The sequence below is a fragment of the Ylistrum balloti genome, unplaced genomic scaffold (assembly GCF_031769215.1).
Source record: "Ylistrum balloti isolate Yb309-2 unplaced genomic scaffold, AGI_CSIRO_Ybal_v1 Utg370742, whole genome shotgun sequence".
Classification (NCBI taxonomy): domain Eukaryota; kingdom Metazoa; phylum Mollusca; class Bivalvia; order Pectinida; family Pectinidae; genus Ylistrum; species Ylistrum balloti.
The window spans coordinates 172,928-191,516 of NW_026782437.1; the positions used below are offsets into that span (position 1 = coordinate 172,928).

An 18,589-nucleotide genomic window follows, 5' to 3' on the forward strand; every position below is an offset into this window, starting at 1 on the left:
AAATTTACATCATTTCTGAATTATGATATTAATTTTAGTCACAAGAATATATGTAAGACAGATTTAATGATGTGAATAGAAATAAAAACCTGGGCGGAAACTGAAAAAACTGATTTGTTAGACTTTTACAACAAACTTCTCAGATTCTCAGAGATGGCAACCAAAAATTTATTTGTTTGAAAAACGTCAATATTGTGTGTAAAAATAATTTATCTCAAGAAGCATTGAATAAAAAGTTATTTTATACAGATGTGTAAGTTCTGATGTATAGAAGAAGTGTCTTAATTACAAGCTTTATTGAATATATATTTTCAGATGTCACAACTGAGCGTATTGGAAATATAAAAATGATTTTTTCAGCATGTTTATTCTGTAGGTGTTTTAGTTGTCATGATGATAAGTTCAGAGTTGCTAAGTCATTTGAATATCTAGACAACTAAAAATACCTTTCTATCAACATAATCATAATCCAAACTCATACTCAATAAAACTAGAGCAAAATAGATACAAAAGAAAGGTTTACACAGAGACTACTGAAAAAGTACAAGGAAAATAAGACCAGGAGATCCCAAAGAGTATGCATCTCATGCTTCAGTGGCAACATCCATCGTGCCAAGTAAGTAATGTCACATTCTGAAAACAAGTATCAAATATGTCCTGCTTCATATCACACAAAGAAATAGAATATTTCTCAATGACATCACTATGGCGACCATTAAACTTCTGCATAATTTTCATCAACCTGCAACTTTTGAACCCTTGTCTTACGAGTTTGACCATCAATTGGCGACTTCATGCATTAAAATCATGATAATGGGAACAGGCCCTTCAATATCGAATAAAATGTGACATATAAATACCATAGGTTGGAGATGCAGGGATAATGCTATCAAGAAATTGAAAATTTGCAATAGGTGGAAAGCTGTCCACGTGGGTTTTGTTGTAGGAAAAGATCGAGGTAGGCATTAAGATGTAGAAAAGTCTGCTGTGTCTCTGATTCCATTTCTGGTGGGTATATACGATGGACATGGTTGATAACTTTCTTGTTACTCAAAGACAAGACGTGTTCAATGTAAGCATATTGTGCTTCATCGACAACACCTTCTATGTAAATCTTGGTCAATCCATGTAAGTATTGTCACATTCTCATTTGAGAACAAGCTTCATATCATACAAGTAAGTAGAATATTTTTCATTTGGATCACTCTGACAAATTTTGACTAAACTTATTTATCATTTTTCATCAACCTTTCATTTGAAACACTGTGTTACGAATTTGTCAGTCATTTTACAACTTCTTGCAGGAAGATAATTCTAAAAGGAAGAGCCCATATTGATACAGCCGCTCACCCTTCGCCGAATAGAAAACTCTCACGGCAAGGGAACAAAGGCATCCTTTCAGATTAGAGTTGGCTATAGTAGTGTACAGAGTTGAAAAATCAAATTTTCTTGAAGAAATGCATTTAGAAGAATGTGGTGAAGATTAGTCAGAAACTCTTAGGAGTTCTTTAAAACCCACCTATTAATTTTGCTTCTCAAGTAACAGTATCACAATAAGGCTGTAACCCAGATTTCCTAGTTCTAAGAATGGTGGTGACAAAGGTTTTGTTTAACAGCTAGACTGAGCTAAAGGCTATTATACAAACACCAGTGTATAGTGGCTTGGTTACGATGGCAACCTAAATATCTTTTAAGAACAAGAGATTCAAGAGGGATCTTGGTACCCACCGTCATTTGATGTTCATATGCTCTTTGAAAGTTGGATCTTTCCCTTCTTTTTTCTTCTCTGTTTTTGCTCTTAATGATAAGACATTTGAACATCCCTTTGCAGAAATAGCAATGATAATCTTTACTTGCCAAATCCAAAATGGCTGTCTGGAAGCCATTTTGTTTCCTCTGATCAGTCCAAAAATCAAACGAGCTCCAGTAGAGACCAAAGGGAACATACGAATGAAATTTGAGAGACATCCATTCAGTACTTGCTCTTTGAAAGTTGGATCTTTTCCCTTCTTTTCTCTTCTCTGTTTTTGCTCTCAATGGAAAGACATTTGAACATTCCTTTTCAGAAATAGCTATAACAATCTTTACTAGGCAAAATCCAAGATGGCTGCCTGTCAGTCATTTTGTTCTTCTGATCAGTCCCAAACTCACACAGGCACAACTAGGGACCTATTCATGAAATTTGCGAAAGACCTATAGAGTACTTCTCTCTCTCTCTCTCTCTCTCTCTCTCTCTCTCTCTCTATATATATATATATATATATATATCAAAATGATTTTTGACAAAAGAAGAAAGATGTTACATTTTGCACTAGCTCTTTCACTGTATTAGATCTTCAGGTGCATAGTAACTGTACATAATGGTGTGGCATCACAACATGTTATCTGTTGATGACGTCATAATATAAAAGGGGCATAATTATATTTTGCAAACTGTACAATGCGGTTAAACATTAATATTCAAGTCTGGTTTTAAAATGTTTATAATTTCTGACTACTTGGCTTCTCTTTGCATTCGATTGGTTTCAGATGAAAAAGTATACAGGGGGAAGATTTGGAAAAAGCCGTCGTTGCATCCTGCTTTGTGTCGGCTGATTGGTAGATGTCTACATCTTTCGTGGGATATTTGTTCGCGATGTAATGTTACGCGTTTGCGGAGGTTTTCTGTTTGTCCTATATAGAAACTTCCACATTTTGGACAAAGGATTAAGTAAATCACTTTTTTTGATTTACAGTTCATACTGCTTTTAACTTCCCACTTCTTTCCACTTTTTAATTGTAAGGAAATCCCTGTTATGATATATTGACACGTTCCACATCTCTTATCTCGACAAGTATTGACTTCCGGTAACTTTGTTTCTGATGAAAATGATGCACGTGTTAGATATTTTTTCAAATTTTTTGGCTGAGGGTAGCTTGCTCGCTCAGAGCCTTCTAAAATGTTCATATGTTGTTTGACCGTTCCTTTGATTTGAGGGTTACTGGGGTTGTATGTCATGACAAGCGGCAGTACCTTCTCATCGTTTTTTTCTTTCGGTGTTCTGAGTTCCGCAATAGGAATTTTTGGACATACTGCTCTTCAAAGACAACGGGGAATTTTGCACAGATATCCATTACAAATCCACGGACACACACCAGTATTTGAATTTCCTTTCTTCACATCCGAGGCACACAAGAGAAAATATCCCATTCTGTCTAGCCCGATGAATATGCACAATTATAGAAAAAGATGCTTTAAGAAGACAAAGACTTGAGGAACTAAGAAAGTTTCTGATGGAACAAAATTATCCACAGTCCCTGATCAATAACGGCATCAGGAGAGCCTCCGAAATTCCAATAGCGGAACTCAGAACACCTAAAGAAAAACACGATGAGAAGGTACTGCCGCTTGTCATGACATACAACCCCAGTAACCCTCAAATCAAAGGAACGGTCAAACAACAAATGAACATTTTAGAAGGCTCTGAGCGAATGAAAAACATTATGAAAAATACCAAATTTATCGCAAGCTACCGTCAGCCAAAAAATTTGAAAAAATATCTAACACATGCATCATTTTCATCAGAAACAAAGTTACCGGAAGTCAATACTTGTCGAGATAAGAGATGTGGAACGTGTCAACATATCATAACAGGGAATTCCTTACAATTAAAAAGTGGAAAGAAGTGGGAAGTTAAAAGCAGTATGAACTGTAAATCAAAAAACGTGATATACTTAATCCTTTGTCCAAAATGTGGAAGTTTCTATATAGGACAAACAGAAAACCTCCACAAACGCGTAACATTACATCGCGAACAAATATCCCACGAAAGACATTGAAATCTACCAATCAGCCGACACATGGCAGGATGCAACGACGGCTTTTTCCAAATCTTCCCCCTGTATACTTTTTCATCTGAAACCAATCGAATACAAAGAGAAGCCAAGGAGTCAGAAATTATAAACATTTTAAAACCAGACTTGAATATTAATGTTTAACCGCATTGTACAGTTTGCAAAATATAATTATGCCCCTTTTATATTATGACGTCATCAACAGATAACATGTTGTGACGCCACACCATTATGTACAGTTACTATGCACCTGAAGATCTAATACAGTGAAAGCGCTAGTGCAAAATGTAATGTCTTTCTTCTTTGGTCAAAAATTATTTTTATTTATAATTTACTCGCATCTCGTCAAATCAAGTTTTTTCTATATATATATATAATATGTATATATATATATAGCGATAACAAACTTGCAAAATCAAAATCCAAGATGACTGTCTTTCTGCCATTTTGTTCTTCTCATCAGTCCCAATATTAGATGGGCACAACTAGGGACCAAAAGGAATCTATATATGAAATTTGAGAAAGATCTATACAGTAGTTCTCAAGAAATAGTGATCCCAACCTTTCAAAGTCAAAATCCTAGATGGCTATCTGTCTGACAGACCACAGATGCAGAGCGATTTGAATAGCCCAACATCTGATGATGGTGGGCTAAAAATCTGCATGCACATGTTAGACGTTTACATCATTATACAATTAACAAGTAAACACTTATGTTTCTCTTCTGATATGGAACATAATTCCTGAATCATATTCATAAATATATTAGATTAAAGGCATCTGTCTAGAAAAAACATGATTTAAGATTTATGGTTTTATATTGTTTAACATCCTATTACTGCTAAACACAGCTTCTTTATGTGCGTGAGCCAAGTGCGAGTGGTTTGAGGCTTAATCATGTAAGCCTCCTTGTGACAGTACGGAACTGAAACTGACTTTACAGTGCTACCACTCTGAAGGCACCCATCTGTTAATACTATATTGATAATGAGAGAAGCAATTGTACTCTTTTATTAGTCTTATAGTAGTAGGAAGTAGTAACTACCATTTTCATAGACTCAAGTATGTCTCGGCTAAGGAGCAGAACCTAAAGCGTTAAAGCTCAACTGAATTATCAAGGGAGACATTGAGAAAAAATTGTTTAGAAATCAGAGAAAATACCAGATCCCAAATTATGACTACACCACTTAAAATGTTTGAAGAAAAAACCAAAAACTTTATTAAGTCTGCATGAGTGATTTAAAATATGTTCAAGCAACCATGGAGAGATATGGTCTGTCATTAAATTTAATGTTGATACACACATGTGAGAAATTGTCAGGTTTTCAACACAATATGTTTATACAACTATGGTGAGATATTAACCATTACTTTAGTGATATAGGCCTTTTAACACACTGCCGTAGTTTTGTCACTGGTTGCTTTCAGCAAAAGCACTGATGTGAGAAAAAAACATTTAAAACATATTAAAATTAACATGAAATAGACACTGCTTTGAAGTGAATGCGAGTTGATAAACAATTTACTGTCCTGAAATGTTGCAAGGCAAAAGGCCCTAATAGCAGGTGTTAAACCTGTTGAATAAATGAATAAATAAAAGTAAACTTTACTTATTGGAGTGTTCCTATAACTGAACTCTACAAAATGGATATGACACTTAAATATGCATTCACATTACATACAATTCAGAACCTCCTAACATAAAGGTTCATTATAACTATGAAATTGATTTTTCTAATCTACCTTAGAAAAGATTACTCTATAAATCTTTCAATACATCTTCCTTTTTATTTTCCCAGTTGCAACATATTGTAGACATAAGATATTCTGAAAGGAAGAGGCCAAACACAAGCAAGTTTACAAAATATTGTATACACTTCCATTTTAATGATTAAGATCCAGAGGAATAAAGCCTACAATGTACATGCATAACTTAGTATCAACCTTTCATGATGTCATCCAATTATTAACCTACTATTTTTATGTGACAATAGTGACTTATGGACCCTCAGCCTTCATATATATCACTTTCTCAATAAATCAATGTATTCACTGAAAGTATTGCACAACCCACCAACAGATTGTGCATACATTAAGTCTACATGCATCATATAATATCTAGGACCCAACTGTGGGAAAGAATCACAAATTTCAGGCTGTTTGGTAAAAATTGGTTCATCAATATTATGACTGAAAATTAAATTGAAAAATTGTGTAGTTATGACTAAATAGTGACTATAGGCTTATCAAATGTTTATTGGTGATAATAAACAATTGATAGCTATCAAAATCCACACTGATACATCCTGATTGTCTCCTTTATGATGATTAACATCCCTTTTGACACGACTGACGACTGATTCTCCATCGTAAAACATCATTGTGATTTTTAAGTCAGAAATTTAAAATGTACAATGTGGAATTTTGCTGAAACTACAATAATGTTACCTTTGAATGGTTATAATATGAAAAACAATGTCCTTTTCGCATGGAAACTCACTACAAGTAATTTTCGTCATTAATACTCCTGTTCAGTCCTTTTCGTGGTTTATTCCTACTCCTATGGAGAAACATTCTAAGCCATGAAGAAGTCTCATCTGGACAGGACTGATTTCCCCATTGTACCACCCAGCGATAAAATTAAGAATTTTTCAACAACATCGAACCAGCTGTGGATGAAGAGATATGCTCTGTGACGATCTGGCTCTAGCGATCTTGAATACTCCTGGGGTATAGGGTGCGACCCCAGGTCAACGTAGATTACAGAAAGTATAGATATAAGTCAGAATCTACATCTACATTTTTATTTGGATGAACTGTATTATAGATAACTGAGTGAATACGACTTTGATGAAGATAACCGATAGGAGATATTAAACGTAATGACTGGAGATCCGAGGGATCTCTACGGTCTTCCCGGATTATTTCAACGCGTGTTAGTCGTATTGTGCAGATGTAAATATTATAACTAAAACTGGAAACGATATTTACATAAGTAAATTGCTATGTTAACATGAAAATGATTATAATTGTCATTCTTTCAAAATATTACTGCTAATTGACTGAAGAAGCCCTTACCTTAGCTGAAGTTGGTGGTTTGTTTACACACCGATTTGCAGGAGGGGTGATGCTAACTACAGCCTGGTCCCGCTCGGTCTGACCAGGTATCGCCCGGTATTGCCCGTTACCGCCCGGCACAGTCCGGCACCACACGGGAACTATTCATTGACCACCCGAGCTTTTAATTTCTTATTTAAAACGTTAGAACTATCTCATATGCAAAGATATTGACAAACCAATATTTCTGTAAAACAAATTCTAAAAACCTATCCATTTTTTTCGGATTTACAGCTATTTGAAATAAGCGAATCCCAACAATGAGCTCGGATTGTGTTATTTGCGATACCGGGACCGCCCGAGTTTTTATCTCTATTCATGTATCGTTAAACATGACTTATTCACATCCATGGATATAAAATATAATATAATTAAATAACTGGCGACATCGCATAATGGCCGCATTCTGTTATTTGATCACAGGAAGAATGCAGGTATAGTATGATTCGAGAGCTCGCTGTATAGTCTAAATAGGACATACATTATATTGAAAATGTGTCATCTTACGGAAACGTCTAAATGATTTTCCGACTTTGATTCGGCAACGAGGGAATTTCAATCGTTTCTTTATCAATACAGACAAACAATGTAATCGGATAAGATTTTGGATATGAGCATATCAACTTTATTTTTTACAGCGAATTAGAGTTACCTGCCCTTGTTATCCTGAGGCCGGGAGAAAAGAAAAATGGCAACAGACCGAGGGCGGAGAATTACAAATCGCAAAGTTGGGGGGGGGGGGGGGAGGGGGGCGCGACGATTTACCCAAATACACCTAAATATACCTAAATACACCCAAATACATACAAAGACAAATAAAATGTGAATGTATTATATGCTAACTCTTAAATTAAATAAAAGTGTTTTGTTATGTAATACATAGTTCCCAAATTTACCAATCATGCAGTATGTATACGTCCCGTTAAACCATCCCGTTTAGCTATCTAGTTATAACGACTTAAAGTTATAGTTATCTTGTAAATACAAGTTACGTTAACTCGTTTGTACGAATTAGACTTGCCCATTATTTCGACTTACGCTAAATCCTTTTTACGAGCTAGTGGGACGTTTTCACTAACCTGTCGTATGTTGCAAAACCACCGTTACTATAACACTATTCTTGTGACAATATTTAAAGCTATGTGATTAAAACTTATGATTTGTTTATATTTGATGACATGCATATTCATTATTATGAATGGAACCCTATTTTTAGAAATATGTTAATTCAGTGAGGTACAAAGGCAAAAGGACAATATTTTATTATCGTTATTTGAAAAAAATAATTTTTACAATGTTCATCTAATTTTAGCTCGGGATTAAATGTACTGTGTAACTAAAGTATTTTATAAAATCAAATATCTCAGTTTTTTTTTAATATGAATATTATCCCTGATGAACATATACTTTACGTAGAAATATGTGTCGGTGATCAAAGCACTCGGTATAACCGTGTACATGAGTATACGGAGCGTAGATATGTAACACTGACTGGGTGGTCGGATGGCGCAGTGGTAACGCACTCGCCTTTCACGTAGCCGACCGGTGTTCGATTCCACGTGGATTTCCCTGGGGTATTCCGGTTACCTCCCACAATAAGACCCCTCGCGCGCTTACATCCGGGCCAACAAGAGTGATAAGTATAAGTTGACAAAACTTGTTTCGCAATTGTAAAAGAAATAAATTTTAAAAGTTTATAACACTGACGTATATTTTAAAACTTTTCACGCATATATGTCCAAGTGCGATCTTTATTTTTTGGTATTGATGTAAATGTTATTAAAATCTCCTCGTAAAAGCTCTGTAAATGAATATATATCGAAAAAAGAAAATATACGTTATTATGTCGCATCATCAGCAGAAAGCATCAGGCTTTATAGAATGTGTACAAAAACAAGAGGCCCACAAGGTCTGTAACGCTTTGGATCTGAAAGCATACCAATGTCATACATGCCTATAGGTTGGATATTTTTAATATTTCCAAATTAAAGCTCTGTCACTTAAGCTCTTTGATGGGGCAAAACCAATGGGTGAATTATTATATCATAACTGTCTTTATCTCTGATATCCGTTATTGCTATTTATTGTTAGATATAAACCTCGTTCCCCTAGATATTTTTCTGACAACCATCATTATATGTATCCCTCATAGATAAATGATAAATCTTCAAATTGAATTTCACAGTTGGCATTCACATTACTCATGAATGCAGATTAAAGGTAATTCATTGTTCATGTATATAATTTTCAATTTTCGGTTTAATTTGTTGTAAGATGATACTTCTTTGTTAATTTACTTGTCGGTGTGGCGCGGAAATGAAACTCGAGACAAAGTTCATAATTATTTTCGTTTTAATGCATCTACGCGAAATCCTACAGAGTCAAGGAAAACAGTCGCACATGCGCATACGAAAAATATACAACATCACTAATGCACAATTGTCAACCTAACTAGTTTCTATTTGACAACTGTAAATACGTACATCCGATTGCGCCGACGCCCAGCAACCGAAGGAATAGTTGGAGATACCGAAAGATAGAAGAGGCGTGACGTTAGCAGGTGTGGAAACGTATTAAGCATGCTATGCAAGTGCATTTGATAAAATGCTGAGCCGGGTATCCTTGTAATGAATTCGAGTGAAATATCTCGTTCTTTATGAATATGTGGAATACAAATTGGACCCGCGAATAGACATTTACGTACACCGTGCACAAGACGTCATCAATTGAAGATGTTCGAACAAATGCCTTGTATTTTCAAATCGCAAAAAGCATAAGAAATATTTACCAAATCAAAATTTAATGAGAACAAAAGTTGTTCAGCAATTTCTCCAAATTTATAAGGGCGACATGGCGGTTTTCCCAACGCCGACGTCACAATACGTAGAAATGCGTAACTGACGAATTTTTCACCAAAACAAGGAGTACATCCACAAGGGGACACACTCTTAAAGCACATAACAGTGCTGCAACACAAATGTGAGTAAGTTCAGCTTCACTTACAGAACAGTGAGATAATTGGAATAATCTACCAGAATCATTGGTGCAAGCAAATACTATTGAATGTTTTGAAACAAGATCAGATAAATTTTGGAAAGACAAGAACATAAAATACAACCACAACGCGGACATAAACAACACAGGAAGCTGTCACGTAAACAGTACAAATGATGGAACTGATAAATAATTGCGGACATAATGGTCGAATAGACCAGAGTCCATGGAAGATCCTAAAGTATTGCAAAAAAAAAAAAAAAATGAAGATTTATGGCGAATTCTTGGAACATCACTGATTTCTAAAAACCTATAACTCAATTTCGGATAATTTCGCACCATATTTTGACTATTACATTGATGTTGCTACTATTTTGCATATAAGACAATCTGAACTTGATATGGGTGCAAATAAAAGCCCGTTTGACCAACATATAGTTCCCGGACGGTACCGGGCGGTGTCGGACTGTCGGGCAATACGGACGAACCGGGCTATTCCGGGCGGTACCGGGCTGTACTTAGTATCACCGATCGAAATAGGCGGCTTTGTTTGATTGCAATTTCTGATGTGTTAAATGATTTTGCACTTCATCATCATATGACGAGCTATGACATCTACTAAAGAAGAGGACAGTAGTCCCTCTGGTTTTGGGCAGGTACGACAATAGCCTGTTTCGAAATATTTCATTAAGGCCCACTAACCTATCATTTGATTCGAGATATATCTAGTGGCAGACTATAATATTCTTGCGACTTTCTTTCATCTGTATCTGTATCATGTTTGCTTTGCACTGTTTGTACTTTCCTTCAGCCATAAGAAGCGGTTTTGGATATAAATATTAAATATCAATAAATTTATGTCCTATATGTTTTTAGTGTGCGCATGTTGATATATGCCTTGGCGTCATTTGTTCAAATTTAGATTTAATATGTGCAGTTCACGTCGTATCGCAGGATTCTAACGTTCTGCCAACAAGAACAAATGACAATCGCTGTAAAAATAGCATATGTATTCAAGGACCTGTAATTAATCCCAGATTTGTTATGATAAAAACACCAATATACGTACTGTTTTAAAATGATTATCAGATTTGATAGCACCCGCCTATGGCAATAGTCCTGCATTTGCAAGAGTTACAGCTGTGTGTAATCAGTATACTCAAGTGTAGTCTTTAATATCATACACAGTCATATGCACAAATGCAACAAAATATTTTAGTGATAGACTAGAACAACATTGATGTTTCATATGGTCTTGGTACACAAATATACCCTTGTATGTATGAATAAAAAATAAGGAAAATTTAAATAATACAATCACGTTTTTGCAACCGTGAAGTAGTGATTCCATTCTTCAATGATGAACAAATTTTATTTCAACAGAGAGATTTTTCCACTGAAGAGTATCAAGCCGTACAGAACGCACTTCGCCAAAGACTGGGTCCTGAGTTTATTAGTCAGCGTGTTGGAGCTGGTGGTCAGAGGGTATGGTATATGTACTAGTCTACTTCAGTAGTTCATATTGGATTTTGAGGAAAGATCCTTGACGGGTGGGTGTTACCTGATAATTATTATCATTTTTGTTAGATTTTGGGAAAAAAAAATCATTGATGGATGGGTTTATTAAATACAACAGCTACATGTTTGCCATTCTTAAGAAATCTCAGAGACAGAAATGTCATACTTCTGATAACTATTCAAAAAGGATTATTTCAGCTGATATGATCTTTTATTTCCTCTCAATTTCATTTTCTTTGCATGGTGATCACAGTGGTTGTATTGGCCGTATAATAACAAACTTTGATATCTACCTTAATTCTGTGATGATACATTTGATTACTTAGTGTAAGATCTTTGGATCACTTAAGCTTATGCTTACTACATGAACATATTTTGAAAATACACAATTTACACGTACACAAATAAAATATTTTCAGTTTAGGTTCAGAACAGAACAGAACTTCAGAAAATTTATCTAAAAATTAAGATACTAATTGATGGTACTATACCCAATACTGTTAGGCTGTAAATCTGTTTCCTGATATTTTAGCTTGCCTACATAGAGGGTTGGAGACTGATCAACCTGGCCAATGAGACGTTTGGTTTTAACGGTTGGTCACACACAATTACTAACCAGACTGTTGGTAGGTAGTGTTGGTCTCAGTAACCAGCCCATTCATTTTGAGAGAAAATTTAATGAACAAAAGTACTTAATTTTTCATCAGTAAATTTGATTTAATTTCTTATATGTCATACAATGACCATCCATTATATTCTAAAAGATCTGGATCCTAACTATATACTGCTATATACATATGAAACGATTGGATGATAGATAAATAATTGTTTTGCTTTCATTAGCTGTTGTATATTTACAATGCCTACTGTTAGATTATGTTATCTATGAACAAGTGTATCACCTAATAAAATAGGTGACCAGGACCAGACAACGCCAATGAAGATCTTCTGTAACTTTATTAGTTGACTAGTTTCGGCACACTAGGTATGCCGTCTTCAGTGTATCATCTATATATACAGCAGGCTTGTATATATCTATTTACAGATTTTGTTGATCACTACAATGGCAGATTCTATGTAGGTGTCAGTGCATTTGTAAAAGTAAAACTAAAGGTGAGTCTAACAAGGATACCTGTAGTGTAAAGGTGCTAGAATCTCAAAACCTTGTTGGCTACCAAGCTTGGTTATTATTATGTACCACTGATATCCTTATATGGGCATACAATTGCAGCTAATATCGATATTGAATATGACATTATACAAATATAAAGATTTTCTATATCTTGGCACATTATTTGTTTGTATGTAACAGTCATGGCATTTTGTTTTGTCATATCATTTCAGTATATATATTCTTCATGGTATAAATATTTTGTGATGAGTTTCATAAATTTTAAATGGAAATGAGTGCAAGATACTGTTTATCATATAATATTGATATTTTTGCAGATATTCATGAAAACAATATTTAATGATATCAAACCTAAATTGGCGTCATTCTCACTCCATATCACTCTGTGGTGATATCACCATGTACATGACACCTAAATGTTACGCCACTAAAATTGAAACAAAGGGAACTCTCAGCCAATTACAGTCCCACTAGGTTAAATTACATGTGTAATGACATTGATGTAGCAGGTGTTATTACTTTGGCAATGGGGTGGTAATGCAATTGATATTTATATGATCTTTAAACTAGGATGGTGTTTACCATGAGGATATCGGCTATGGAGTGAGTGAAGGTATGAAATCTAAAGCTCTGTCCATAGAGAAAGCAAGAAAGGAAGCTGTGACTGATGGCCTGAAAAGGGCTCTGAAGTAAGTCTTAAAAATTATCTAAATGTGAGTGATGACCTCAAAAGGACTCTGTATCTCTAACTATTTATTGAAATGTGGCTGATGGCCTGAAAATGGCTCTAAAGTAAATCTTTTAAGGTATCTTAATATGACTTATTACCTCAAAGAGCTCTGAAGTACTGAAATAAGTCTGTCTAACTGTGACTGATGTCCTGAAAATATTAAGCTTATTACAGGACAATAAGCCCAGGAATCAAGCACCTTTAATAAGGGTTTAGGCTTATAATAGTACAAAAAATTTTAGGTATCAAACATCTTTTAAGAAGGGGCTAGACTTATTAAAGTACAAAAAGTGCAGGTATCAAACACCTTTTAAGAAGGGGTTAGACTTATTAAAGGACAAAAAACGCAGGTATCAGATACCTTTAATCAGGCTTCTTACTGAACAGTGAAACGCATTTGCTTCTAATCTTGCTACACAACACAAGATATGGATGGGTTTAATACCAGATATGGACTTTTTACCGCAAAATTTATTGGTGTTTGATGTTAGCGAGGAGGAATTGATGAATATTTGAATGTTATTCAGTGTAATTTTTATTTGATGCAGTCTCTCTTTTGAATTATTTATCGTTTAGGAGTTTTGGAAATTCTCTTGGAAACTGTCTTGGAGACAAGGACTACTTAAAATGTATCAACAAAGCCCCAAAACCAGTAAGTGATATGATTGGATGTCTAGTGTTTGTTCAATTTACTTGTATGTCTGTAGATCAGATAATGTGCTCAGCTAGGTAAAGGAAGTTTTATTTTTATGCTCCCCAAAACTTTTTGGAGGAGCATGTAGTCGCTACCGCCAATATTTTGTTACTGACTGTCAGAATTTTTTTTTTTTTTTTTTCAATATCATATGCCATGGCTATTTGGGAAAGGTCTTCTATATCTGTAAGCTCAATGTTTTCCAGACACCCCAGGCCTATGAAATAGCCCACATGAAACACACAGATATTGATGTAGATATCAGTAAAGTTCGGAGAAGTGGACGTATAGGGATGGACCAGGGTAAAAGAACATGGGGAACCGTCACGCCGTTACACCCCCAAGCTGACTCAGGTATTAGTGCAGACACAAGAGAAACAACCCACAGCACTACAGGCAGTTCAAGGGAGGCAACTACACACAGTGGACCATCTAACACAAACTCTGGACGATCCACCAAATCTGAATGGACCCCAGCTGAACTTGTGTTTGCGGGTCCTGAAACTAATACATCCCAGGCTTCATCAGTACACCAGGTGTCCACACGTCGGGGCTCCCTACCTGCCAATCAAAATAAGACCCCTCTCCTGCCCCCTAGTGGAGAATCGTCTGGTCAGTCCTCGACCAGTCACAGGAGGACACTCTCTGTACAGTTAGTGGACCCTCAGTATGGAGATAAGTGAGTTTCTGTGAAAATTGTTTCACTATAAATGATATATTCTATCAGGTACATCTAAATCTATTAATGTCTTCAGTTGCTCTCCTTTAATCAGTTTCAATTGCATGGTTGTCCACAAAGAAATGTCTTGCTATTTGTGTCGTTATATTTGCAAAACTTACATAACCTATGGTTTCTAGGAATATAAAGGGATATTCTTGGTGTAAATCATTTACACGCAAAATTTTATGGTAAATAATCTTTCATACATTGATATCATTTTTTCAAACGTAATTTGGTAGAAAAATCTTACTTCACTGTATGGATACACTAATGGCTTATTCAACTTGTTTTAATGCATGTCAGTTACTCTGTATGTACATGGTTAGAGAGACTGGAAATTCATGTCATAATCGCCACTTGATGATGGAAATGTATATAAATTATGTTATAGTAAAGATGATGAGAAAATGCGGAATGAAAGAATACATCGTCAAAGACAGAAGCAAATAGAATTCCAGCAAAAGTTGAAGAATCAGGTCCAGTCATCAGACCAAACAACACTTAATAACATAGGTAGGTTATGCATCACACACTGGTCCATTTACAATTTATGTTTTTTTTTTTTTTTATGTCATTCCCTTTTATTGAAGGGAGGCAGACATATTGTTTTAGTTCATGTTCTACTGGTTAATATTTTGGTTCTTCTAATAGCTTCTTGTTCAAACATTAACTTTTAATCATTAAAATTATCTTACTGAAAGTCACTGTTTACCTTGATTTACTAATTGATGTTTTGGAAGATTATCTTAAAATAAAGTATTTTAAGGTTATATATATATCTAGCTGTTATTTAGCTTCTCTGGTTGTAGGCCCTCCTATGGCAGCGTCCACTCCTGCTTACCCCTTGGGGCCTCCCATCAGCACATCCAGCCCCAAACCCAACATAGGAAAACGTAGAGGTCAGCTTGGAAACACTGCACGTCCACAGAGTAACTCAGACCAGCCAGATAATGACAACAAAGACCAGCTGCTGATTGAGGATGGCAATTTTGGTCAGTTTAATCACACAAAAATGCATTTAAATATAATTTTGTAGTTTAAATCAGGGTTAGAAAGAAGAGGATTACTTAATCATAGTGAAGACATGTGTCTCCTGGTGTACAATGTAAACTGTTCATACTAGATAATTGGTTCCATTTTGCAATTATTGAATCAACAAGAAATAGGTGTATATTACATTTCCGAGGGCACTGTGACTCTGCCATAGGGATATTATCCAGCTCTTTGTGATGTCATTAGTCCATAACTGTAGATACTATGTTCAATGGTGGCTTTTATCAAAATTTCTCTTGGTCTGTCAAGTTATTCCCTTTGTTCAGGAACAATGAATTTTGAGACAGCAATTGGTCAATGAAAGAGGAATTTCTGTAGGATGTTGAAGGTGAAAATAGGAATTTATTGTGTGTTTTTGTGTCATAAAAACTATTAGGGTATTTAGTGTGTGTGTTTGTGTCATATAAAAATAATTATGGTATTTATTGTGTGTTTTTGTGTCATATAAAAATTATCAGGGCATTTATTGTGTATTTATGTCATACATAAATCATTAAGTTACATGTTATGTGTTTAGCTTGTTTCTTAGGATTAAATTTCTTATTTACTTGGATAGTATAGTTGAAGACAACAAAGAATCAACCACGCTGAAGTTAATCAGAGCACTGCTACATACCACTATATACTTAACATTTCATACCATAGTCCACATTTAATTTCATGTTATGAATGTACTGTAAACACAGGTATTTCTGCGAGGGTTTCATAATGTGATTCCATTGTGTGTGCCCTTTTTCTATAGTATGTTTAAATATACCTGCATACATCTGTTTAGTCTCTCTAAATGCAATGATTTTATGAGAAATACTTTTTATTCCATAATGACACAAGGCTACAAAAGAAATACAAACAGTATTTAACCATATTTTGAAAACATGAAATTTCACTTCTGAATCTATCTGGGTTTTTTTTTTTATGTAGAAGATGCTGAAATATGGAGTCAGTCCTTGGATTTGGAGAATATAGAACCTATGGAAGGGACTAATACAGGGAAGGAAGTGAAAAGTTTAAACAAAAGTCGCACAATTTATAGCAACAACAGGAAGGCTCGGACACCAAGTAAACAGACAGGTAACACAGAACAGGGTACTCCAAAAGATGTCACTCTCAACAGGCACTACCCTGTTACAAAGGCTGCACTACCTAGGAAGATGCCTGGACAAAATCCCCCAGGTATGTCCATACTGTCTTCCTTACCTCAAAGGTAGATCTCTGCGGTCTACCAAAGCCAATAAGGTAATTTACCATTTACCCAAGATTTACCCCAGTTTGTATTTATCTAAATTCAAGGTGGACTTATTTATTATTGAGCAAAACAAGGAGACATTGAATCTGATGTTTTAGTTTGGTTAGTCATCATTATATCCCTTGCAATGAAGTGGATATGGTATATTGGAATCACCCTGTCTGACCATTCATCAGTTTTGAATATTTTGTCCAATGTATCTGAAGCAATATTTTTCAAACTTTGCATGCTACATCCTTTATATATAGTTGTGCCCTTCACTTTTCATGTAAAGTTGATCAAATGCTACAGCTAATTATAGCCTATATTTTGACATATTTGGTGTTCAAAACTGTTACCATGGAACCACTTTGAAGGCTTCTGATTGGTCGAAATAGAGATATTATCTGACTAAGTTGAAAATTGGTAAAAAAAGGTTTAGGAGGATGACATATACAATGATATCAAGAAAAACAATTGTTTCCATTTGGTTGCCATGGTGACAAATGAAGACCTTTTTGAGGAATCTTGTTTGGACAATCTCTCCAAATCTATTGTTAATTGGGAAGTAGGGGTATTAGTCAGCCATCCTTGTGACAGTTCTAGTTTGCTTTTAATCTTGTATACTAGAATGTCAGTTTCACAATGCATATCTTAATTGTGGATTGTGCAATTGGTACAATAAGACTAAATACACCTAAATACCACAAATAGCCCTTGTATCACCCAATGGTCATGTAACTGATATCATCGGAAATTTACTTGTGACTACATTTACTTACAGATGATTACAATGCAGTCCAGAAAAGACGGAGAGTTGATGTATGACATCGTCATTAAAACTTTTCATATTCCACCATACAGACATTTGGAATAGGTTGGATTGGACATGTATACAATGGTGGTAAATGGCAAGTTCTATTAGAGGAAGTTCCTGTTGTGTTTGTTTGCTGGCCTGGGGTAGTATGAACAAGAGTGCAATATTTTCAGGAAAATAAAACAGAACTTATCCTTCCCTCTACAGATTTATTCAGATTGATTCATTCATACTCATTGTAAAATCTACATTGTAATATATGCATTGCATTATATACTTTGTAATATACACATTGTAATAAATTCATTGTAATATATACTTTGCAATATATTCATTGTAATATATTCATTATGATATATACTTTGTAATATGGCTGCATTTACATTCTTATATAAATCAGAAACATCTCTCATGTTGTCTTTGAGATCTGTTGAATTGATACCAAGTTCATCACAAACATGAAGTAGGGAACTCCTTATGGTTAACCAAGCTTGGATGTGTTGGGGTATGTGTGTATGTGTGTGTGTATGTTTTTTTTTCTTGCAATTTGAAAATATAAATTGTACATGTATATTGAAAGAGCAAATCCTGTATACTATACTCATCCTGGAATAAGCCCAGGGGGAAATACATTCCTTTTTACTTAAAATCAGGTGTGTTAATCAAAGAATGATTAGAAAGATGAATAGCATTTCCTCATTACTCTGCTGAACAAGAGTTAAAATTTATGGGTGGGCTTATTAACAGACCTGGG

The 18,589-nt window shown here is 35.0% G+C and overlaps 2 protein-coding genes across 2 annotated transcripts; both read left to right on the top strand.

The window, feature by feature from the left end:
- Positions 1–10,553: 10,553 nt before the first annotated feature.
- Positions 10,554–14,698, top strand: LOC132557991 (DNA repair protein RAD52 homolog). Its single transcript, XM_060222521.1, is given in 8 exon segments — positions 10,554–10,601; positions 11,329–11,430; positions 11,996–12,089; positions 12,509–12,576; positions 13,166–13,284; positions 13,902–13,977; positions 14,226–14,625; positions 14,628–14,698. Coding segments are annotated over 8 exon segments (978 nt in total).
- A 449-nt stretch (positions 14,699–15,147) lies between these two features.
- Positions 15,148–17,846, top strand: LOC132557934 (uncharacterized). The gene is made up of 4 exons (XM_060222464.1): positions 15,148–15,253; positions 15,550–15,732; positions 16,715–16,966; positions 17,803–17,846. Exons 1-4 carry the CDS (start codon positions 15,148–15,150, stop codon positions 17,844–17,846), a joined length of 585 nt encoding a protein of 194 aa, XP_060078447.1.
- The last annotated feature ends 743 nt before the right edge of the window (positions 17,847–18,589 follow it).

What these genes read in the sequence shown, in the direction of transcription:
- LOC132557934 (XM_060222464.1), top strand. Translation starts at nt 15,148, where the DNA reads ATGCGGAATGAAAGAATACATCGTCAAAGACAGAAGCAAATAGAATTC. An exon ending in GATTGAGGATGGCAATTTTG is followed by an intron (nt 15,733 to 16,714) that starts GTCAGTTTAATC and finishes TTTTTTATGTAG; the next exon opens with AAGATGCTGAAATATGGAGT. An exon ending in GCCTGGACAAAATCCCCCAG is followed by an intron (nt 16,967 to 17,802) that starts GTATGTCCATAC and finishes ATTTACTTACAG; the next exon opens with ATGATTACAATGCAGTCCAG.